At 40.9% G+C, this 25,924-nt stretch overlaps 1 protein-coding gene across 2 annotated transcripts in view; it reads left to right on the forward strand.

Moving 5' to 3' along the window:
* The first annotated feature begins 14,924 nt into the window (after nucleotides 1-14,924).
* LOC308399575 (thyrotropin-releasing hormone-degrading ectoenzyme-like) overlaps nucleotides 14,925-25,924 on the forward strand; it is a 285,055-nt gene continuing 274,055 nt past the window's right edge. The window contains exons 1-2 of one of the 2 annotated variants that reach the window (XM_080886930.1): nucleotides 14,925-15,384; nucleotides 15,613-16,123. In XM_080886930.1, coding sequence (XP_080743056.1) covers nucleotides 15,629-16,123 — 495 coding nt within the window. In that variant the 5' untranslated portion in view covers nucleotides 14,925-15,384; nucleotides 15,613-15,628. Of the gene's footprint in view, nucleotides 16,124-25,924 lie in introns of both variants that reach the window. The other variant, XM_080886929.1, reaches the window with a different exon arrangement.

A 25,924-nucleotide genomic window follows, 5' to 3' on the forward strand; every position in this document is an offset into this window, starting at 1 on the left:
AGCTTAAGTTTGCAGTATTCATCTGTTTTCCAGTCAAGTCTGATATCAAACCTTAGTTACTGAGCGTCAAACAAGATGTCACTCACTAGCCAATGAGCGATGTCATGGTGGCCATCTTTCCTAGAGAGTCTGTGGACCCAGTAAAAACCTCAAATAATTAAAAAGAAATTTCAGCTCTGTAAAAAAATCAAAACCTTAGTTTCAGACACAAAGAGGTTGAAATAGGATCCGATAAACACTTGATATAAATCATGTAAAAATACTGAAATAATCAATTTCAACTATTTTCCATAACTATTGTGGTATTGTGGGTTGTCCTACGTTTACAGATAAAGATTAATTTACTGATATTAGGATGATCTCTCTAGCTGCATTCTTATCAAATATTTGTTATAAGCATTAGTTTTATCCAGAACTACAGTGGTGACCGACTGTTTATCCAAAGGAACTTTTTTCTCGTTTTTTTGGATTGGTGGATCCAAAATACACATTCATATTTTAGTGTGTATTCCTGGTGGAACAAATGCATTAAAGTCCCTTTTTTATATCAGCCTCATTGTGTTCTGCAGTTGATTTAATGAAAGAAAAACCTCATGTCGATGCTAAGCACCAAAAATATATTCTATTATAGTTACACCATTGCAGTCACTCCTCTCCACTGGCAGATCTATTTTCTGGACTCAACAGGTCCCACACTTTGCAGAAAAAGTTCCCCTCTTCAGTCCACTACTGTTTTATTTTGCTCTGTTTCTTTGCTCAAGTCAAATTTTTTCTATTGGACATAAATATACAAAACAACAAATATTGAAAAAACTGGTGTACATCTAAAATAATCAAATAACATAAAGAAGAGGCCAAAATGACCGAAAATAAGAAAGGAAACATAGAAACCTGAGTAAAAATACTCAGAGATCATTCTGATTTAAAAGCCAACAAATGAAAATGGGTTTTCAAACAGGTTTCGGAAGTGTGTAAAGGTTGAGTGTTTTTTCATGTTCAAGAAAATATTCTCAACCAATCAAAGCAACTTTTTAGGATGTAATTTGTAGTGTAATTAGTATGCAGTCTCCATCAGGATAGCTTATCCAGACAGGAGGAAAGGTGTGAACGCATGTAGTCCAGGGTGAAAACCATGTAAGCAGCTGAAAGGTCAAACAGCTCATCTCCTCCTGTTATCTGACGTGAGCCTGACAAAAGTAATGCAGCGGCATGGAAAAAATGATAAAAGAAAGCACCCACAGCGTCAGTACTCAATCACAATGGAAATAAAAATTTTAATATCAGGACTAAATATAAATATAAGCACACAATTGCATACAGATAAAGATTTAATATCAGGTAAAGATGAGATGAGTGGTGCAAGATAGCAGTGAAAGTCAGCCTCTCGCTTTTTGCGGGGTGTTTGGGTAATTTGGCAAGCTGCCCCATGAAGACACCAAATAATAGTTATCCAAGACCTTGAAATAAGTGTATTTTCTACAAGACCTCCTTTCCCTGAATTGCTAGAAGCCTTGACAAGATCACAACCTGCTGAGCAGAGACACTAGCCGTAAATGAGGTTTTAGGATTAACCCAGAAAGGTTCCATCATAAGGCCATATGTCCTTGGACCCTTCTGTTGGGTTTAAATGCTGTAAGCAGTAAGGATTTGCTGCTGGCTGGGTCAGCGACCTATCAGAAGCCAGATCAGTCAGTTGCTGACAACAGCTGATCATCTTGAATGCTGTGCTGCTCTTTCAGTCACTAAAACCAGCAGTGACTGATCAAAGGAGCGGTGTAATCCAGACGGTGTGCAGGGAGTAAAATTTCCAGCTACAAAACCCCCACGCTATAGAGCTACGCTCGGTGTTCCAGTGGCACAGCATCCACCAGACATACATCACACACCTTCAGTGACTCAGTGCGTTCAACAGTCTGTTCTCCCTCCGACATGCTCGCTTCTCTTTTTTTATTTCTCTTCTGCTGCTGTTGCTGCTGCTGCTGTTGCTAGATTGGTGTCAAGTGCAGAGACCACACACACACACACACATGCAGACCTTCTTTCTTCCTAACAAGTGATACACATTCATTACATTTTCTGCCCAGTGTGTGTGTTCTCTGCACTTGACACCAATCTTCCCTGAGGCAGAAGAGTGTGCCGCCCACTTAGAGATCCCTCTCTCCTTCTCTCTCTTGCTCACTCTTTCCCTTTCCCCGCTGTCTTCCACCTTGATCTAGTTGGCTGAAATAGGACTCTAATTGGCCATGCAATGCCAGAATGACTGTGTGTGTCCGACAGGGTGTACGCACTGAGCGCTACAATACAGGCTACTATTCTAAAGCAATATGGGAGAGGAAGTGCAAACAAAACAAGTTTATCCACTGGAAGGAGCAACATGCAGGATCAGCTATTTGGACACCTTTCCTCCCCAGATCCTCTTCTTTTTAAATTCTGATCAGTTGTGCTACAAATGGAAATTTATACATCACTAAATAAAATAAAAAACATGTTGCTCTGTGCAATCCGCAGCTCAGTCAGGACAAATGCTGCAAAATGTTTATTTTATTTTGACAAATTGAAATTTGGCAGTGAAGCTAGAGATGGATTTGACACTGATGGTGTGGAGATGGATTGCAAAGTGGCTTGCAGCCACTACACAGCAACTGCAGGAAGGCAAAACTGACTTAAAACTGACACAAAGTGATTCCATTTAGCAACAATATCAACTGAGTCTTAAGCACTGACAAGAGCTGATCTCCTAGTAATAAGGCTGAGTTTGACTATTAGCAATAGCCTGTGGGAATCCTTACTTCAGACAGGCTAATAAAAATGAAGCATTTTTTTTTCAGAATCATATTCTTCCTCTGACTCTTCCAGCATGCAGTACAGCCATAGTTGCGCTTCCTGTACCTGGACATGCACATACCTTACAGTACAGACACAGCACAAGTAGTTGGCTCTCATAATTGAGCTTAAACTAGCTGTTAACATTTCCCTGCCTCTACAGATGGGCCCTCTATCTAATTACCCTTTCAGCTTGACTCATTTTCTAGCCGTACTGATGTTCTGTCTTCCATCAATATAATGATATTTTGCAGAGCAGATGTTTTTCAGCCTTTCCACTAGATCATTGGCAACTCAGGTTTGGGTTCAGTCACTTTGCATGCAACTTGATAACATGAGACTTGATATGAAATGTAACATTGTGCAATTTTTGCCTGTTTGGATTGTGGCTAAGACTAAATCCAACCCTAACCCTACAAGCGTCACAGGCAGAGGAGGGAAAGAAAGAGGGCAGGTCCACACCTGGAGGACCTGCCCTCTGGACACCTTGTTGTCCTTTTCTATAGTAAAGTACAACGAGTACTTTGGTATCTCAAGTATATTTGATTAAGTACAAATTTGTACTTGTTCTATTGCTGTTCACTGACATGTCACTACAGAGCTAATTTGTCCCTTATTACCATACAGTATGAAATGTTCCATTTTTCTCTGTTCACTTGGAGCTCGACAGTACATTATTATCTTGGGTGGACTCATTCTTGGCTGTATTTCATTGAGATCTAATTCTTGATATTGAGTTCCTGAGTCTAAGCAGTGAATAAATCCCCAAAGGTATGAAAATTCATGTTCAGTAATCAAATTCTGGTAAAATTCTGACATATCCTCATACTCCTCACAGTTTAGTGCAATTTTTGTTTTGGAGAAGAAGTGTTGGACAGACAGCTGAGTTGTGGCTTACATCCCTGTCCTTTAACTTCAAGTTGGACCACTGAAGCATCTGACGGGCAGAGAGATAAAAACGAATAGTTAGCATCGCTGAACATGACGTGAACCTGACAGATATCGCATGTACATGCGTGTCAGAGTTTGAAATGGAAGCAGCTGCAGTTGAAAGCTCCCACTTGGACATTCATGGTTGAACACATGCACATCCAGAGGCAGATGGGCGGGGACACTCCAATCGCTGCAAAAATTAATGGCTCATGTGATGGCCAATCAAATGCTCGGCAGCCTGTATCAATAGCCAATGAAACAGCTGGTGGTCTGAGTCGTGATGAGCTGGACGTCTGTCAGTGTCACCTTGGTAACAGCAGGGGAACATCTGACCTTCAGCACTCCACCAGGCAGGAAGGTTGACCGGCCAGGTTTAATTGGCAGGTTACCAAAGGGACCGTGAACTGGAAGATGATGGGATATTTACATGATGGTTAATATCAGCACAGGTTACAATGAGATTTACTGTCAGATATTTTCATGTAAACGATAAATATTTTTATAGTGCTTATCAAAGTCGGTGTATTTCTGAACGAAAACACATGTTTAAAACGCTTAATTTCTTTTGCAGACAAATGGCAGTGAATATACACTTTTATTCCAACATTCTGTGAAGTTTTTGATTCAGAGAATAGACTGAAGTACAAGTAAAACCTGTTGAATTTTACATAGCTAAATTCCCATACTTTTAACAGTTACATACTCCACAAGAGTATGTAACTGTTAAAATCTACAGTTTTAGGTAGACATTCCCATCACTGAGCCATATGATTGGTCCCAAGTTCATTGTGACAATGAGCTCATCTTCAGCCAAGGATACCTTCAGCAGATGGTGTGCCTCCCACAGAGTCCATATCTCATTAATATGGAGCCAGTATGAAGAGATTACATGAAGATATTGAGTCTGACTAAATCTCCAGAGGAACTGTGATAACTTCTCTGAGCAAAATGTAAAAAACTCTAAGTGTTTCAAAACCAAAGGGTGCTCATGCCCTCATTTATTTTTATTTTTTTAAGTATCCCCATTTTACTTTCTGTGCCTAGAGATTATTTGAAATAAGTACAGAGTTAGAGTCATAAATTATGTGGCATTTAGACTCAAGCAAAGCTACGTAACAGAGCAGAGTCCAACAACGGTAGACAGTAGGAAAGGATCCCCCTGAGTTTAGACCAGACCTGAGCATTTCACTGGCTGCAGGCCATATCTGGCCCTTTAGTTGTCCCTGGGAAATGGGAATTCAGACAAGAATAAGTGTTACAGTATAACCATTAAAAAAGAGGAGAGACTAATGCAGAATGTATTTTTTTAAGAAAACATCCTTGTTTGTTTGTTTGTACTGCCGATAACCCGTTAGCCTCTTTTGGGTTCACCCAATTTATTTTTGTCATTTTAATAGCAATATACTGCAATACCTAGAGTAAGATATTGTAATACATGCACACTGTAATTTACTATAAATGGTAAAGGGTTGTTTTACAACAACTAACTAGTGTTGTTTCTGTTACTAACTAAGGAAAAATGTTCAGCTTCGTTAAAACCATTCCTGATTATTGAAATGAAGCTTCAAAAGTCTAAAGGTAGAAACTGAAGATCTCATAGGATCATGCTGGATTGAGCTGTTGACACAAAATCAGGTTGGTGAATAACATCCACAGATTACCTCTTACAGCATTACTCTGTAATGTGTGGATATCAATCAGTAACATGGGTGCAATTGTGTGAGTGTGTGGTCACCGAAATCAGTCAATATTCTTCTTCCGCAGTGCTCAGTCAGTCCATCACTTGTCAATTTCTGTCCCCGTCTCATTGGATAACAAGTTTAAAAATATTTTCTCATCACTGAGGCTTCCACGAGCACTGGGGTTGAACCCAGAACTTCAATGCTCAGAGGAGACAGCTACAAAGTCCACATCTAATCAGACAGAAGTTTGAATATAACACAAATAACACGCAATATTTCACATTCTTTGTCCTTTTGTTGGACAAAGAAGACACCTTTTGTTTCAAGCAATAAACTGTTAAAAATGACTGCAGAGGGAGAACCTTGTGCATCTGTATCTACTTACCTGACTACCATTTTATTAAAGCCTTCACTCCTCTTCAGAAATCAAATTTTTTTCAGCAAGTCTGCACCTCTAACTGTTCTTGTGGTATTTACTTTTAACCCTTTACAGCCGGTTAATTATTGCTCTGTTGCCTTGGCATACGGCTACTGATCTCACTCTTTTTCAAACTTTTAAAAATTATTTTCATTCTTTAAACAGACGTTCCAGTTCTGCTTTGCTGATGATTAGAGAGGAACCGGAGTTTGTTCCTGCACAGACACTTTTTACATTTTCACATTTTAGGAAATGCCAAACCTCATTTCCTGAAACATTTTTTTAAATTCTATACATGGACAAAACAAATAAAAACTAATGGAAAAACTAATAAAGATGTCACTGGGTTACCAACCCAGACTACCAAAGACTAGAGATTCTAAATAAGATAAAAGTAAATTCTCCAGACTAGTCTTCACAGTCACAAAAAACAGACAGGAACACAGATGTGACCCTTGTAACCATCAACTGACGATGGAAGTTACTTCATCTGAACCCAAGGGAACCAGTGGACCTGTGGATGGGGAAAACCCATATGGAAAAGATATATAAAAATCTTATAAGGTTTGTATCTGTCTTGTGTACAACTTGTATGAAAAGCATACAAGGGTGAAAACAGATGTAAGATCCCTTGAAAAATTATATAAATGGAACTTGTATGTTTTGGATACTTCCTAAAACAATATATGAAAGTAATGAGAAAGTGGCCACTTTCATGAGTAAATCATATAAGCCTTATATGATTCACTATATGGAGCAAGCTAAAGCTGATGCAAGTCTTTTATAGGTTTTTCCTATTTCTTTATATGGGAAGGTAATCGAGCCTTTAAAATGCCTAACTTCAGTAATAAAATACTTACAGCCAGGTGCAAAGCTGTCAATAAAAACTGGTTTTGGTGTCTATAGTTAGCTGAAAGGTGTCGAGGGGATAGCTGTTTGCCAAGTCTCTGCCAAATCAAGTCACTGAACTTAACCTCTAAACTTAACTCACTTGTGGTTTTCATGCCATTTAGAGACTTTTTGATGGACTCTGGCTAATAATGTGGTCTGTAGTAAACTGTATAATTGCTAACAAAGCTAGTCAAGGTTGGCTGACTATTTAGCAAGAAAAAAACAAAAACCACAGTGGCACCCAACATGCTAATTGCAAAGTCCTGCTGTCACAGTGGTTACATCTATCTTTTATATACAGTCCATGTTACAAAGGAAGCCCTTTGACAGCAATCGGCATTGACCTACCTCAGGTCCTGCGAGTCAAGGTGGGGTATTGGAAACTTCCTTTTACATTAAACAGTCTGCTCTAAGTATGAATTTGCTGGAAAAGTACAAGCACAAATTGACTGTCATTTGAATTCTCACAGGGCAATGGCTCATTTCAAAAGGGACATTTTAAATCTCTTGCCAGACTAACAGGGATCCACAATCTTTTTTTTTTCTTAAGGCCTTGGAGAGCTCTTTACATCGTGGCATAATGACACCACACACTTCAGTAGCAAAGAGAACAGCAGAGCCTCAATGTCAGAGATTTAAATAAGACACCTTCTATCTGTCACTCTCCAAGGAGGCTCTAATCGATCAAACCTTTTCTGGAACCTGTGATTCTAATTTTATGAGTTTGAAGGTGTGATCAATGTAGGGGTGGACACTGTACATGAAAGCAATGTCCTTACTTAAACGGAAATAGTGCTATAACTTCATTTTAGGAATACGAATTTCAAGCAAGAGGCTTAATTGTCTGCTTAGCTCAAGGAAAATGCTTCAATTAAGCATCAGTGGGGTATATTTGTGGAACAATTTTTTGAAGTGCAAATGCTGTAGGTAACAAGTGACACCACAGTTGTGGAATTAGGTCCATAAAAAATATGTCCTTTGGACAAAGACACATTTTTTTTATTCACTCTTGAGTTTCTATTGCTGGATCCATGTGCCCTGTGAAGTGCCTTCTTCTGAGTTTTGCAGCATTTGGGTGAGTCTGAGCAGAGAGTCAGCTCTGTACAGATCACAGATCATGTGTCCATGCTGTAATGCCACCTCCACCAGACTTTAACAGAAGATGTGGTGTGTCTGATCAGGAACCGTTTCTCTCCAGTTCTGTTCCCATGATTCTGGTACAAGTTCATCTTGGTTTCATTTTCTTCCCCAGGGCTTTGCCACCTCTTTTAGCTGTTTTCTGTTTAATCTATCCTTCTTCTTGAGTGTAAGCTGTGATTTGCACCTTGTTGTAAACCCATCTGTATTTCCATTCATAAAGCTGTTTATTAGGGCTGGGTATCACCACTGATTTCTAGAATCGATTCGACTCCGATTCACAAGGTTCCGAATCGATTCAATCCATGATTCGATTCAAGACGAATCGAATTGGAGAAATTTGGCCTCAGACAGTCAGAAATATTATAATTCAGATCATGCATCAGTACATTTCCATATTTTTATATCTATAAAAAGAAAACTGACACTTGTGAGACTTTATCAAATGTGTAAATATCACAGCAGATGCCTTTGTGTCAAAGTAACTGAGGATAAAACACAGAAAAACATGAAGGTGATTTTTCTGGCCTGGGATTAGGGATGGGTATCGTTTAGGTTTTATCCGATACCAGTACCAAACCGGTACTTTTGAAACGGTGCCGGTGCTTAAACGGTGCTCGAACCGGTGCTTAAAGAATGGAGAACACACACTTTGTCCAAAAACCTCTCATGTTTAGCTGTTTTTTTGTAAAAAGATAACAATGTTAGCCTTTTCTGCAGCTATAGGGGATTTATGGCATCACTCTTGGCTGGAAGCAGTGCTTAAACAATGGAAAAAAACACAAACTTTATCCAAAAACTTCTCATGTTTAGCTGTTTCCCTCTTTTTCTTTGGTTATTTTAGTCTTTTTGGCCAGGGTGAAGGGAGTATCTGCCATCAAACAAGAAGACAGCCGCATGTAACTACGATGGTGTTTGCTAGTTCACCTTAAGCGACTCACCCAGAGAAGAACGGCTGTTGCTGTCATCATCATCCATCATCATTTCTGCTACACTGACAGGGCTAGGGGCCAGGGCTCTAATCTTCGGGTTCTTGGGGGATGTTGCGAACTCCGGGTCCGATAACAGGCACCACACCCGCAGTAGATGTGCTCGGTGTGAGGTCTCGCAGCAAGCTGTCAAATACGGTGCATTTTTTTTTTCCTTTTTTCTTTTAAAAAAACGCTATGCGTCGCCAGGTGTTTCATCAGATTCGAGGTGTTGCCTCCTTTGCACAGTATCACCTTAAAGCACTTGTTGCAGGCTGCTGAGTTTGCAGCTTTTGCTGTGAAGTACAGCCAGACTTTTGACCGCTTTGCCTTGGGCATTTTTAATCTGTAGCTCTGCTCTAAAAGAACGTACGTACCTGGACCCGCCTACTATCCTTGGAAAGGTAAAATGATTGGCTAGAATTTAAAGTGTATGACATCTCAGGGGAAAAAAGCACCGAAATGTGCACTGCTTTTCGGTCTGGTTACTACTGTTTATGTCAGAACCGGTACCCATCCCAGGCTGGGATTTTATACAAATATTCTGCAGTAGATCAAAAACAAAGGAAAACCATTAATCAACATATGAACATTATCTGATGCTGCTGATGTGAAGCAGAGCAAAATTACAGAGGTTTGATTAGAGACGGATCTAAGCGTTTTGCAATTTTTCATAATTTAAAGTTTAAATTTGTTCAGTATTGAACAGCAGAAATGAGACTTTCTTTTCGGAAGTAAGTAAAAGGAAAAAAACAGCGTCCGACAGCACTGTAAACAACGGTAGACTTGTCCGTAACAAGCAAGCGAATGATGCAGAAAACAGATTTTTAGACGGGAAACTGTTCATGAAGTATACTAAGAGACAGAGAGAGAGAGAGAGAGAGAGAGCTGTGCATGAAGTTTGATTTTATCGGTGTGGAAGCAAAACAGCAAAAGTCAGAGGGAATTCATGACGATGTTTATGTGAAGCATAGTTTGGATCTTCTTTTGCTGCTGGTTCAGTCAATATTGTTTGGAGAGAGATAAAAACCTGCAGCTTCAGAATCTAACGCAAAAAGGAGGTAAACACAAAGACACCAGAATCAGCGAGCTGTCGGCCTTCAGCCCCGACCGTGTCCGTGCCGTCGGGTGAGAAAGGCGACATCTCGCTGATTCTGATCCGTCGGCGGGTCTGTGCTTTGTGTTTACGTCTTTGTGCAGAATCCGTGTACCTGCTCTCATTTACTGTTTTAGCTGTTTGGTGATTGTTGAAAATTTGTGAGGTTTAACCTGAGATTCTGGCATGTTGGGCAAAATAAATTTATATTAAAATAATCAATTCAGGATTTTAATGAATCGATATCACGTTATCCAAGCTAGAATCGATTTTAATCAATAAATCGATAATCAAAACACACCTCTACTGTTTATATGTTGTAGACTCTGAAAGGCCTACTTTGTCAAGACTTTTCTTAATGTGGCTAGGTGTTCTTACCGAAGAATAGACTTCTGCAGTCACTCCTCATGTTTTTATCTCTCTCTGATAGTTTGCTATGATTTGCTTTCCAAAAAGACTCAAAAGGCAGATACACAGGAAATGGTTAACAGGCAAATAATGAAAACATTTACAAGGACAGTAGATAAGAGTACTGCACTGGTTAATAACTCACATTTCTCTTTTCTCACAGGCCAGTCTTCAGTCTTTTAAGAAATAGGCTCAGGTTGGTACTGTCCCACAGGCACATTCACAAATCGTCTCACAGGCTGAGTTGTCAGGCCAGTTTCTTCAATACCCCTAAAGTCCAATTCTTTGACTAGATCAACTCTCAAGCCAGTTTCCAGAATTCTCTACTGCTCTGAGGTAAAACACTCTAGGTGAGTCTCCAGAAGTGGCACAACAGGAAGAATGTAGGTGTAATGATGAGCAGCCACAGTTACCTCTAGAAAGAGGTAGGAAGATTTATTCTATCAAAGGTTCAAGGTAATGCTGACACTATTGGCACAATGATTCTTCAACCAAGACTGGGTGTTGGGAAAAGACAGTCTGTCGATGGTTATACAACATCGAGTGTTTGCTGTAATGCTAATTTTGTTGATCTTTATTTTACATGGTCTTGATGTCTTCTTGGACATTTTACATATTCTCATGTCAATCAGGCTGAATAATGCTGCTAATAATAGGACTGAGGTGTATACACACCAGAAGCTATTCACAACAACATGGCAACCAGCGACCACAAAGGGGGATTAAAATTTTGCAACTTCAAGCAAATACAGGCAACATAATCACTGCCAATGTGAGCTTTTCTCAATTTCCAGGTGAGCAAGTAGATGGATTTTTACGATGGGAAACCCCTTAACACCAACCCTTAACAACGGTTACCTTGCTGGTTGGCCAATGGGGCTGACCACTTGTTCGCTCTTTTATATCATAACTCAGTGCATGAAAGCACACATGCCAAAGAACATGTTGTGATTAAATTAGCCACATCATTAGCTCCACAACAGATTTGTTCCACAAGTGCCAGTTTAGCTCAGTGGGTGAACAGGTGACCAAATACTGCATGGCCACAGCGGCCATGTTCGAGTATGACCTATGGCCCTTTGCTGCATGCCCTCCACCCGTCTCTCACCACTATGCAATTTAAAAAAAGAGTTGTTCTGAAAAATCAGCACGAAAAGTGAGAAAATTTCTGTTTGGTCAACTATTTTTTTTATTCTGCTACTGTCTCTTGTTTGGTGTCATTTAATTGACTGGATGATTGAGGTCTCCTCCTCATGCTGGTCACCAGGTTGGTCACACATTGCTGTGGGACGGCAGTCCATTCTTCAATCAGCTTTTCTGTTGGTCACAGAATAAGCTCTTTGAAAATTGACAGAGAAGATTCGGCAAGTTTTTCAACTCACAAATTTCTCCTTAGAAATGTTGCACCATTTAAGGGGAAGTAAACAGGCTATGCAATAAGATATATTGCTTAGAAAAAATAATCAACCAAAAACAAATTTCCTTCCTTTTGGTGCCAAGTTTTTATTCTTCTGTCAATTGAACACACAAAACAATAACACTTCCTGCTTGTGAGAAGAAGAAGAAACCCTTAAAATGAGGGCGTCTCACACTACCATGTAGACCTCTCACTCTGAAGCCTGATCAACAGTGAGCAAAGGGTCAGAGGGACACCTAATCTAAATAAATACACCAAACCAACAAATTAAACTAACTGTGCATGTAGATGCCTGAAAATGTCATAAATTTCTTGTTGATATTTATATTTTTAAAAAGGGCATCTGGGGATACTAGTCTATGTGCGTGGAGTAGACATTTGCACAGCTGACTGAGCACGACCATCAGGTATTCCAATAAAAAACAAAGACGTGTGTTTGCTTTCTTTATAATATGATCTGAATTTTGGCCTGGACCTGCACTGCACACAACACACAACCAAGAACATGTAGCTTTATTGGAGCAACAATGTTACTTCAGCCCTGTGTGCTGGGATTCTTCGGTACCACATCTGGCCCAGCTGTTCAGCTGCAGAGTCTACAGCTTCACATTGAATCCCTCAGAGATGGAAAAAGTGTGATTTTTGAACATGTGTATATGTGTGTGTCTGTGTCTGTGTATGTGCGCTTTGTCTTCTCTGAAGAATGAGTCTGGAAATTCTTTCCCACTGTGCTATAAAGAGCTTATGTGTACATGTAGTTTCAGGCATTAAAAGTGGAATAACTGAAATGCAGAAGTGCATATAAGAGCAAGTGGACGTAAAGTGACTAATGAAAAACCAATCTCAGCAGACACATTCATTTAGGGAGAAATCTGCACAGGAAAGGCCCCAGTGCCCATTGCTCAGTTACTTCACAGCCAGATAAATCTGCATGCGTGTAAAACCAAAGAGAGGCACACAGAGAACCTTTACTTTGTTTCATCTTCATTTCTCTTCTGTCTGGTTTCTCGTCATCCAGAGCTAGCAGAGGAGAAAACAGCGGAATAGATTTGAACAGCGCTGGGGAGGTGTAGCTTTCACACGCTGAGACCCCCACCCACCTCCCTCCCTCTCGGTCTCTCTCTCTCTCTCTCTCTCTCTCCCTCGGTCAGCGCGTGCCTCTCGGTTGGAGCAGCAGCTCGTGCTCAAGTGGAAACGCACACCGCAAACATACTCACTGCTGAACGGGCGGCACGAGACTCTTCCTCACCTCCATCACCAAGCGTCACTTTCTTCAGTGCACGAAGGGATGCTAAACAGGAAGGCTTCATCACCGCCGCCACCACCATCATCATCAACCGTCATCCTCATCTGCGAGAGAGAGAGAGAGAAGCAGCGGCTCTCCGTGGGCTGAAAAAGTTGAGGAAGATAGGGTTTATTAAAGGAGCACCGGAGGGGCTCGTGCCCGGCGTTAACGCGGGATAATCCACCCGGCACGGTCTGATCCTACTTTGGAGTATGCAGGACCTGGTGCTGAGTGGGATTTGTTAACGGTGCTTTCCAGGATCGTTCCGTGCACCGTCCCCGGTGCTGACTCTGACCTCCGGCGTGTTTGTTTTTTTTAGTCCATTTTTTCTTCTTCTTTAAACGATCGGCCCGTTATTGTTATTACTGTTATTATTAACGGGTCCGGTGTTTAATCCCATCGGTGTGAGCTGGATCTGGTCTCTGGCGGTTTAACGGGATCCCCACATGTGCCAGCGGATCAATAACAGCTTCCTGGCATTTATCTGTGAACTCCCGTCATGTCCCTGATGGATTTCTTCCACACCACACGCACTTAATGGATTTCTAACGGTGCTGTAACGAATCCCGGGACCGTCCCGGGTGGACTTGAGGGTTAGTTTATTGACCGACGGTAACCTCAGCCCCCTCCCCGGGAGCAGAAACAGCCCGCAGGTATAAAGCAGGTGTTCACATCTGGGTTACCGAGGAAAACGGGACGTGCAGCAGAGAAAGCGCGGTCCTTTGGACTGAAGTGAGTCTGACTAATAGCGGATCACCCCCGGAGAGGTACCCTTCCACCTCGGGGACCGACTGCTGTTTAAAACGGACACGGAGATCATCGCTTCCTAGCGGGGGCGAGAGAAGAGAAGTTACCGGAGAACCAGAGGAGTTTTTCTTCTTATAATATTTACCGACGAACCTGTAATGTTTGGACAACCTTCATGATCAATATCTGAGTGATTTCACTGAAGGAACTGATTAATTGATGGTGGATTTTAAAAAGGGGGTTTTCAGCTCTTTCTGTGGATTTCTGTCCCCACCGAGCGGCATCCATGTAATCAATACAATCCTGGGTTATCAATCAGTTTTAATCCAGCTTCCATCCGTCAGGCTCATGAGCTGGAAAGCTGGGATCGTTTAGACCTCGTGGAGTAGCCGAGTGAATTATCTCCTCCACGGTGAAATAAACCCACATGCTGGCCGTAAATTATCCACTTAACCCCCCTCAGGAGAGGGAAAGGAGAGAGAGAGAAACCGAGTGCTATAGACACAGACCGCAGCGAGAGAGTTATTACCGTTTTTAAACTACACCTTTATCAGCAGCAAAGCTAATTTTAATTTGAAATCCATCAGAGAAAAGGGGTCAAACGGAGGCGCTTCCTCAATTTTTAACAGCAACTTTAAGTTTGTGTGACAGAGAAGTCACTACAAAACTGTACTTTAAAAACAAGATTACTGAAGTATTCTGCTTTGGGACAAGGCCTTAAGAAAACTGAGTAATTACAAATTAATCTCGAGCTTGTAATAAAAAAAAACAAAGACAAAAAACTGGATTTCTTGACAAAGATCCGAATTCAAAACTTTATTTTACTCAAAATAAGATCTGAACATATTCTGGTGTGACTTTGATTTGATTAAGTCTTCATTTGATTCCAAACCTTAAATGCAATCATACTAATCTCCAAGAGACTTGTAACACATCTTAATGTCTTGTAAGTTATTATAATCTTCGACTGTAACATTATGACAATCCCATAATAGTCTGAAAGGGATTTATTTATGGTTTATTGCGGATGTGTAAGAGCTTTAACTCAGAGCAAATTAACTTTACTCGTACCTTGGGAAAACTACCTGCCGCTTTAACCCCCTTGTGTTCGTTCAGACTTTGGTTGAGGGTCTTTGACTTTAAAGTTCAAACTGATGATTTCCATCATCCATAACTGACTTGAATTTACAATCTGAGAGGAAATCCAGATAAGGTTGCTTTTACAGCATAAGGCTTTATTTCCAATTTTATACCTTGTGGTGGTTAAGTGTTTAGCTTACCCAGCTGATTTCCAGTCTATGGATGATACGCTCACTGTATAGCCACATCCTCAACGGCATACCTCCTCCGCTCTGTCCCTCTCCTCCTTCTCCTTCTCAGGCTTCACTGATCTTGAAATCGAGCCATGCAGCATTGATTTTTTTTTGTTTCTGTTCACCGCAAAACCAAAACGCACATGACCATCTCATTTTTTCTGTTTTTTCAGTTTGGTTGCCTGAAATGTAAGACGTGCAGCAGTGCTGATTTTTCACATCTAGGCAGAACTCAAGGACGTTCATAACGGTCCATCAGCAGCAAGGTCAGAGTTCAGTTTTTCAGATATATAACTGCTGGAGTTTCATCAGCACAGACTGAAAGGCTGACAGGCTGAATCAAGACTGGAATCTTTTGGACGATCAAAACACATTCAATCACATCAAGTTTACTGTAAACAAGCTGAAATCTGACCTGTGCATAAATGAATATTTTTTTGAATCAGAATCTGTTTCTGCTGCTGAACTTTGACATTATTTCTTTGCTGTTCTAGTGACATTTTAAGCTAAATGGGACTAAACGACAGCAGCCCGGGAGCCATGCGGAACGGCCGTGGCCTCTCGGATCAGTGGGCAGAATCAGTGGTGGTCCGGCCTCGAACCACTGAGCGCCACATAACGGTGCACAAGCGCCTGGTGCTGGGCTTTGCCCTCTCCATACTCACCCTCATTATCGTAACAGCAGTAGCCGTTGCGCTCAACGTCAAATTTGAGGACTGTGGTGCACGAGATCGCGATGAATCAACTGGAGAGCCGAGTTCCCGAGGCCCCGGTGGGTCTGCAAAGTTGAATGGAGGCAGAGGGGAAAGGACGGGGGAGAAAGGGGACGAAGAGGTGGTCCAGCCGTGGAGAAACTCACGATTACCAGGCTCGGTGAGGCCTCGGCACTACGACCTGCGGCTTGCCGTCTACATGGATAACTTCACCTTCTCTGGTGAAGTCAGCATTGAGCTGGAGTGCATTAATGCCACCCGTTTTATTGTGCTGCACGCTGATCGCTTAGAGGTATGTTGGCGCTTTGTTTTTGCTCACAGTGAGGATAGTGATAATTTAAATTCAAGCATGTAGCAGTCTAGAGCCCAAGGACTCCTAGGTAATGTCACTTTTTACAAACTGAATGACCAACATGCTTGGGGTTGTCCAAAATTTTAGGTTCTTAGGTTCTTTTAGGTTTTTGGTTCAAAATCTACTTAGGCACAGACCCACCCGAAATAATCAGACCTGTTCCAAAATGCAATCAATTAGACTTATCAAAGAACCCAAACACCAAATATAAGCTGCTTTTACTGATGATTACAGCCCAGAGCTTTTCCTCAGCTCACTTGACAGAGTTGAATGTGAGAATAAAAAAGTCCAACTTTGGATTTTTAGCCTGCCAGATCCCAAACACTAGGTTAAACTGAGCCTGTGTTAGAATAGCAAACCGTCTGCTGAATTTACAAAGAAGCAAAAGCGAGAGTGTTTACCTGTACGCTCTACCCCAGCAGTATCCTCGCCTTAGCCAGCCTGAGTATTTCCAGTGTTTTGTGAAAAAAACCCCAACTTTAAATCAGGTACCAACCTGCTTCTCCTGATTTTTGACTTCATGAGTGAAAATACCTCTATAGCTATCCTATTCAGAACCTTTTCTAATGTACAGCAGATTATAAAATTAAACCTTTCTCTGCACTGCACTGCATTTGAGACATTTAATGCTTCTTACACAACTCTAGATTTTCAGTGCTCTGAAAGAAGTTGAAATGTGACACCTTCAACTGTGGCAACCTTTTCATGGCATTAACAAATGATATGATGGACATTACTTCAACGTACCTCTTACCTCAAAACACAGACATTGAATCATAAATTAGTTTGAATCCATTCAGGTGTGACTGAACCCCAAACCTGAGACCCACACCAGTAACAATAAGACCCTGATTGACACAATTAAGCTTAATGGAACAAATTTACATCTTTGTTACTGGATCAGGTCTTGGCTGTGAAGCCCTCTACATCGTAGTCCAGACTCAACAATTCTTAAACACTAGACATACTATAGTCAAATAATAGTTAAATAAACTCAACTTTATGAAATGGGCAATGCTGGTAGATTATTAGCTATATTGGCTGTGCATTGGTTGCTGTTGGTTACGGCTGTTTTTGTCTACTAAGTTACAAAAAATAGAGATGAGTACTGGTATTGCATCTCATTACTACAGCTGAAGTCTCCGGGTCCATGAAATGTCAGCAACACTATTCCTGGCCAGTTTTAAATTGGGTACTTTTTCTTTCAGGCATGAATTAAACTCTTGGAGATTTACAATTTTCTTGAGAAGGTAGTGCAGCAAAGCCTTTTGAACCTTTAAAATGACAATAGTTACTCCCGTTGGGAGCATGAATGCCCCAATTTAATGAGTAATTCTGAATTTCTATTTGCTGTTCTTATATGAAATTTAAGATAGTAGGCAGCTTGGCAGAATTGAATTGGATACCAGTGACCCCACCCCTAACCATACCAGATTAGGTTATTATCATTATTATTATTACTATTAATAATAATAATAATAATAATAATAATAATAATAATAATAATAATGTGAATACATTTAATTTTATTATAAATACATAAATAAATATAATACATAAATACATTTTATTTATAGGCACCTTTAAAGACCCTCAAGGTCACCTTACATTAGTACAAAAACAGGTCAATGAAAAATAAAAACAAGTATAAAAATATAAAAGCCAAACAAGGTAAAAATAGACTGAAATGGAATCATGATGAAGGGTGTGCAATTTTGAACAAATAGGTTTTAAGGTGTGATTTAAAAGTGGAGAGAGAGTTTGTAGTGTGGAGCCGAGTTCCCGAGGTGGAAGTGCATTCCAAAGTCTCAGGGCAGCTCTGAGTCCCGTAGAAGTCAGCCGAGCAGGTGGAATAGAAAGAAGAGGAGGTGAGGAAGAGTGGAGTGTACAAGGGAGTGAGTATGTATGGAGAAGATCAGATAAATATGGGGGAGTGAGGTTATGAAGCGCTTTGAAAGTGAGAAGCAGAATCTTAAATTGACACGGAGCTGAACTGGAAGCCAGTGGAGCTGTTTATGAACAGGTGGTATATTTTGAGGAGATCTAACTTACCCCATTAATCCAGAAGTTTATTTTATTTATTTATTTATATATTGTTATTAATATCATTTTTTGCATCCCCAAATAGAAACCTTGTAACAGAAGACTTGTAGCCACAATGCATGTAAGGGAGTTGATGTCAGCGGTAACATCTTTTCGTCTCAACTCTAATAGTAGAATGAGAGATTCCTGAGAGCTGACTTGTTTGAGATAAAACTGGATGATGGTTGGACTAAACTTGTTTGCAGTAACTTATTTGCAGTCATGTTATTGTTATTGAGAATGGTCAGTCATGATCTAATTACTGTTGAATCCAGCTCCGTACAAAGTCTACATCATGAAACAGAGATTGGTGCGGTGCAGCCTGTTGATGTAGACGTTTTGATCTTTTGATAATGTTCCAAACAAAGCTCCTTGTTTGCATCCAGTGGTCTGCTCTGTGCTGAAAGCATCCCGACGCTCTCTAACAAAGAATGTTTATTTCCAGATTTGGCCTCGGAGGTTTCTTTAACGAGGCTAATTAACCGTCAAAGTTGCTGTTTCAGCCCAATTTCGGAGACAAGTGCGTGGTGAGAGAAAGCCTCAGAGAAACGCCTGAGCAACGTGATTTTTCAGGCTGGTCATCTCGGCTAATGTGAGAGAAGGATAAATCTGTCTAATTTGGGCAGAGGCCAATTAAAAACCCTGCAGCCCCTTTTGTGTTTGTGTCAGGGCACACTGTGAATTAAGAGGTGCTGTCGGGTGCCAGGCAGGTCTCCTAAGGTATCCTCAGAGTTAATGCATTATGAAAAGAAAAAAATGTCAAGATGTTGAAAGGCCAGAAAACAGAAATGTGAATAAAAATAGATGCGGCTGGTAGCAAGGGGAGGGATAAACACTCCTGAAAAGAGAGCTTAATTCACAGATTCAAAGAAATTGAATGCAAAATGCATTCGAGACGAAGTGAAGTGAAGGTTTTCGGTCTGGAGATGTCGGCTGACCATTTTCCCCAACTTGCCAAACACTGTCAGTTCTTATCCAGATTTCAGTCCCTCCAGACAGCCAATGATTTAACTCCATGTCAAGTAAAATTAACATGCAGGCGCGCCTTCCATTTGGCTAATTTATTCCTCCTCCAGTCCTCCTTCCTACATCCTCTGATTGTGACCTGGAAATCGCTGGATGTTCCAATCGCTTAAATGCACCACAGAGGAGATGAAGAGATGAGGAGCTCCGAGTGCAGAAACACAAGCATGTCCCATGGGGAAATTTTCAACACCCTTTGAATTGCAATGCCTGTACAGTAGTCAGTAAAATCTGACACATCATGCCCATTCAAGCTGAGATGGATTTGATATCTGAATTTAATATATATGATTTTATTGCTTTTTTTCCTGTGCATATACTCGCCACCCGCTGTGTGTCATTGTTAAAAGAGATGAAGCTTACGGCTTTACATTGTGTTAAAGTGGTTAATAGTGCAATCACTTCAACACGCCGTGGTTGCTAAACTGGTTGTGTAGCACAATGCACTTGTATTTGAAATATGTGAAAATAACATGCAATCACTTATAGACAATTATACTAGTTAACTGTAAAAATAGTTTGTGTTGGAATATAGAAGCTGAAATTAGTTGTCTTCTTTTAATCTGGGGTTTCAGCTGACTGAGGGCAGCACAAGTATTGATGAAGGGCAGCTGTGTGAACCTTAATGAAAATGAGCTCAGGGTTTCCACACTTTGTTATGTCAAGGTCAAGATGCAGAGTAGGTTGTGACCTGTTTAGGGTTACGGTTGGATCAACCTAATGATAGCCTTAGACTTTAGGAAAATGGGAATGTTATAACAGAACTATAAAGAGTTTGATTTGGAAGGTTGGAAGGACTCCAGGCTTGTTTAGCATGTGTCTAAAATATAGCCCTAATATCCTGCCTTTGGGGTTCATTGCTGCCCTGATACATGTTAACATGTTAAATGTGATACTTTAAATACATTATAAAGACTAAGTTGACATTGGGGAGTGCTGTTCCCTGTGCCTTGTATTTGAGAATATATCTATGTTTCGGTGTTCTTCTAATATGGTTTAGATTGTGTAGAACGATGTAGTCTTTCTATGTGACTCACTCCTCCTGAACATTTTTGGGGGGTTAAAAAGTTAAAATCTCACCCAGTCAAATATCTAGTCAGCCTTTTGGATTGCAGTCTGTTGTTGGGGGCTGCACAGTGGAACAGTGGTTCAATCTGCCTCACAGCAGGGTTCAAATAAGTTTGAATCCATCATTTGGCTGGGGTGTGTGGTCTGTGTGGAGTTTGCATGTTCTATGCGTGAGCACTCCAGTTTCCTCCTACAGTGTAAAAGACATGCAGTTAGTGGGGTTTGGTTGGGTGTGTTAGCCCTGTGATCTGTCCAATATGTCGCCCATCTCTCATCATATGGCAGCGTTAATAGGCTGATTTATTAATGGATGATGCTGATGGTATAAAAGGTGACCAAACTTTACTTTTTAGCTTTGCTAAGTTTTAGTAAAGGGTCTGTATTCTGTTCCAATTATATTGTGAAAAAATATATGTACAATATGATAAAGTAGGAATGTAAAATATTTCAGGGTATATGTTCTTTTAGAGAACATATTGATATTTTCATTGGGCCGTGTTCAAGTAATTCAGGGTTAAGTTTAAGGCCAACTATGATTGCAACACTTCTCGCTGAAGCCCATTGGTGTGAAGCAGAAAGCCCTCCCTAATAAGAATGTGAGCTTCCTGCGCTTCCTCGTGGTCCGATCTTGGGGCGTGCTTAGTGTCAGAGGGTTCATTAACACTGGGAGACTTTTTAGACCTCACTGGTTTCTCCAGTCAGGCATAGATCACCGAGTGGTAATGAAATCTGTTTTAAAGTCATCTTCACCAACTTCTTTCTACTCCTGAGGCTCCACAGATTCTGTACATTGACCCATTTTTTGGACGTATTTGACAGTCAGTTTCTATATTTTTTGATGGCTAGTTGCCATCTCTTCAAAATGATTTTGCAGTGAGGGAGGACAGCATGCATGTTAAAAAGAGTTCCTCCCCTTGCATCTCTCTGTCACATGAGCACCGAGTGAAACTGAGACGTAATGAAGATACAAGCATGATGAAAGCGAGCAGCCACATTAGCTAAATAAAATGCACCCCAGGCTCAGTGTTACTCTCTGTTAGCTGAGAAATCTAACCCAGCACCAAGAAACAAACAATTAAACAACATTTATTTGAGCAGAACATTTTGAAGGCATCTCAGAGCGTGCCGCTGTGTCAGCTGACTCATCAGAAAAGCCTGAAAAACATCCTTTTAATCTCCACTGTTTCCTCTCTGTGTCAGCAGGCTCTGTTCGTATTGATCAGTTCTTTCATCAAAGGACACACACACACACACACACACACACACACACACACACACACACACACACACACACACTGTGTTTGATTGGCTTAGGGTCGCTGACGTGTGACAGCGGAGCAACCTAAAGGTTCCAAACTGTTCCTGCTGCTGCGGGCGTGTTCCCATCATGCACTGCTACTCATCCATGTTTATAATGATGACTAATTGAATTCATTTTAATTAATTATTTGATCCACACAAGGAATTTAGTATAACTTCAGGGTAAAATACCAAGAGAAAGGTGCAACTTGGTAATGCACAAAAAGAGTAAAAATTAAAAGGACCCACATGTTACATAACGAGGTTGAACAGAAGCTGTGGCCTTCTGCTTGTTCTTTGACCTGTGTAAACCCCAAAATGTGAACTGCCTTCAGGACATAGCCATATGCATACACTTTAAAATTTAACACGAGACATGTTTTTACAAACTATATTATCCAATAGAAATTAGAAATTACTTCTATTACAACTTTTATTTGTGCACCAGTTGTGAATTTTTTAAATGTCATTCTTACCTGCTATTTCTATGTGTTTTTATATGCCGTTTAATTAGGCACCAAACAGCACATGTTACCAATGTTGGACCTTTTGGCCTACAAAAGGATACACACTCTTTGGAGACAGGTGACTTGTCCAGGGTTTACCCTGCTTTATGGTGGCAGGGATTGGCTAAAGCCTCTGTCGTCCGGAACCGGATAAGGAAACAGTCACGCAGGCCTAGAGACTGGTCAGTTACCCCCTGGTCACCACCAGTTTCTTGGGAAAAATATGTATTCCCCAACTAGTTGGCAAGTGGTTACAAGAGAATGCTTCCTATTGGTGGGTGAAACTGAATGCAAAGAGGTACACTGTGCTGCATTGTAGCCCTTCTCGCTTTGGTCATCAGTAGAGTGCTGCAGTAGTCCTTAGTTTGTTTGTGTTGGCAATCCACTAGCAAAAGCAATCACAAGGAGGTTTTTGGTGCAGCGTCCTCTTTGTGACTGATTTCCCTCAGCAACAGTCAGCAAACATCTATAAACCACCTGTGTTACTTAGTTTAGCAGTGCCATAAGTCCTACAAACTGCCACCTGCATAAGTAAAACCAAGAAAGAATATTTTTTAAGCCTTTTAAAAGCTGGGTAAACTATTTGATTAAGAAACTTGTATCTAAATCTCCAAAAATCATAACAATCCCTACTATTGATTTATACATTCTGGCTCCCTGCACACTTCATTGAGACTCACTGCATTTCTGTGGACTCTGAAATAGTGTGACCTCTTAATGTGCATTTTCATATTTTGATTTATGATATCCATATACTGTACATAGTCTGAAAATTGGGCCTCACCCAGTAATAAAAAAACAACATAAAAATACTCACGTATATTTCAAAGCCAAGAGCCTTTGTATAACACTAAATAAGGAAGCAATAAGAAGGCAATTAAGTTAAATGCCAAAGGATGAGTGGAGCTTATTTCAACTTGGGATATTTACCAATCATTCCACTTTGGGGCCATATTGCTAGGGTTCAAATTTACCAATGAATGGTGTTATATTATGTATGCAAACAAGCCAGTATGCATGGATAAATACGCAGGCTCATTAGGTCAGGTGGCAAGTATTCCCATTCTTCAATTTTAATACAATCAGCAAGATGGCTGTTCCACTTGGATAAGTTCTGGTCTTACCCTCAGTCTGCCTGAAAACAAACAATTAAGGTATTTAGGTAAGAATTGTTGTTGTTGTTGTTGTTTTTTAAAAAGGTGCCATGTTAGTTAAAACATTAGAACCACATTAATGGAACAGACAAATCATGGCAGATGTTCTTGGTGAAGCACTTTATACTTCGGGAAATCAGGACTTTGTGAAATTCAGCATTTGATGAATGGACCTTGGTCATATTTGGCTGCTGTGAGTGATGGTAGAACTGTGAGTAGCAGTTTGCTCATCGAGAGAATCCTTTTCCCTAAACTCTCCTCGTTCCTCTGGGAGGTATGCACAATTCTGGCTTACGCTCAGACAATTTGCATTTCCTTGACATTCAAATTTACCTTCCTAATTTTTTTCTTTGCATCGCTTCAGACAAAAAACTGATTAACACGAGCAGCAGATATGCAGACCTTATGATATTATTTTTAAGTATGCTCTCACGCTACACCCACAGAAGTGTTTGCACTTATTGTGGCTGATTAGCCCTCTTCACAGGACTGTGTGGGTGTGTACAGAGAGTTCTTGACTAACATATCCCTCTAAGTTATATGTTTGCCTGGATGATCATCTTTAGTGCACTGAGTTTAGTGACATTTCAGTTAATTACCAGTAAATCCCCACTCAGCGTCAACCTGGGCGCAGGTCTAATCAGCCAGGAAAAGTCAGAGCACCTGTGAGGCTTTCCAGGGCCTTTAATGAGACAGGTGCTCTCCTCTTCCTTCAGTATTAATTCTCCACAGCTGCCGACTGTCTGTTTCTTCATCACCTGGTCAGTTTGACTCCTGAGCGGCACAATGAAATATGGATGAATGTGGGTAAAGTTGGCAGGCGAACAAACACTCTGAGATCTGCTGAGCTTTCTTTCTTTCAACACTCCTTCCTCACTACTTTGGTGAAAACGCTCAGATGATGATACTTTTTTTCTCCAAAGCTGCTCTCAGATACACCCTTTGTTGTACACATGGTGCCTGTCACGTCACCATGGCGACAGCTCCAGCATTCGGAACAACAGCTGGCTGTAAATCAGGGTTTGCTGAGCAATGCATGCCACCTGACAAACCGCAAATGCTTGAAGCTGGTGCATTTCTGTGGTTTTTAACCGTTTTGGGTTTGCTGCCTGACTGCGCTGATCTACCTGAACAGCAGAGGGTGCTTTCTCTCAGGACAGCTCGGTTTGAACACCTGCTGTGAGACTTACTGGATCTATGCAATGTTTTGATCATCGCTCAACACTTAATTACTCTAATGGGGATAAATTAAATGGAATAATTCACTGTGCCATTATTTATTTATTTGCAGACTACAGAATATCTATCAAGTTGATTTTTGGCTTCTCTTCTATAACTTTGGTATTAATGTCAGCAAAGTGGATAATAAAGGGTAAATTGGGACTGTGCTAATAAACATGGACAAAACTACTGTGATGTTACCTCCAGGTTCTGATGCCCTTAGTTTGCCTGTCAGCATCTTAGTTTATGAGCGAGGAGGCGTGTTTTACTCTTAATCAGATCTCCCAGTGTGCAATGAGAACATCGTGCACGAATCATAAAATGTTAAAATGTCAAAAGAGAACACAAACCCAGCAAAAATGTTTATTGAGGTCAACTATGAATTTCCTCTCGTTTACCTTAGAAATGAGAGGAAAAGAAGTTGGCCAGGTTGCCTAGTGGGAGTCAACCGGTCTCCAAACAGTTCAGCTCTAACTGCATTGATTGCAGTCACTCTGTTGGGTAGATAGCTTGTACTGGAAGGACTGTAAGGTGCTAGTTCAGGTTTGCAGCTACCACTCCCTGGAGTGTCGGCCAGAACACTGCTCAAGGCCCGGATGAATGTTCAGAAGGGAGACAATGAAGACACCGAGGATAGTGCAGACTCTTGTATTGACTTCACACAGTTGAAGGTAACAGGGATTGTCAGAGGAGCAGGTATTGCATACAGGTTTAGGTGCGTGGGCATGGGTGGGTGTGTGTGTGTGTGTGTGTGGTCTCTGAACGGAACAGAAAGAAAATGCTACATTACTAAAGTGTTCACAACAATATCTCCAGAGTACATCAACATAAACACAGGCAGGAAATAAACTAACATCCCCTTTAATACCATAGGCCATATATTACCCACGACTCACACGTAGACCCCCTGAGAGAGCTAACCAGGTACACAGCTATACCCAACCACACGGCAGGAAAGTTAGCTTAGCTTAGCTTAGCTTAGCACCCGCTAGCGGCACAGACAGAAACATAATCATTTCCCCCCTAACCTTGGTTACAGTCCCAAACACATCTTATTATCACATCCTCACACATCACCAACTTACGTTGCTCATTAACGCACACTTCTCACGGGATAACCAATTCTCTGCCAGTAATCTGGAGCAGAAAAGCTCAGGTGCTTTGCCCACGTCTCTCCCTGGACATAGTCTCTCATACAAAGCGGTGGGGTGACCTCTACTGGCCACTCTAAAAACTACAGGTGAACTAACAACTGAACAGAATAAACCCATAACTACGGGGCCTTTTGTACAGCCGCCCCCAAATGTATGAAGTACATTTGCTCACAACAAAAGGCAATTTTACAAACAAAGTCACGGTGATTGTCCTTTGTCTTCGTCCGGGAGGGC

The sequence above is a fragment of the Rhamphochromis sp. 'chilingali' genome, assembly GCF_963969265.1.
Source record: "Rhamphochromis sp. 'chilingali' genome assembly, chromosome: 7".
Lineage (NCBI taxonomy): Eukaryota > Metazoa > Chordata > Actinopteri > Cichliformes > Cichlidae > Rhamphochromis > Rhamphochromis sp. 'chilingali'.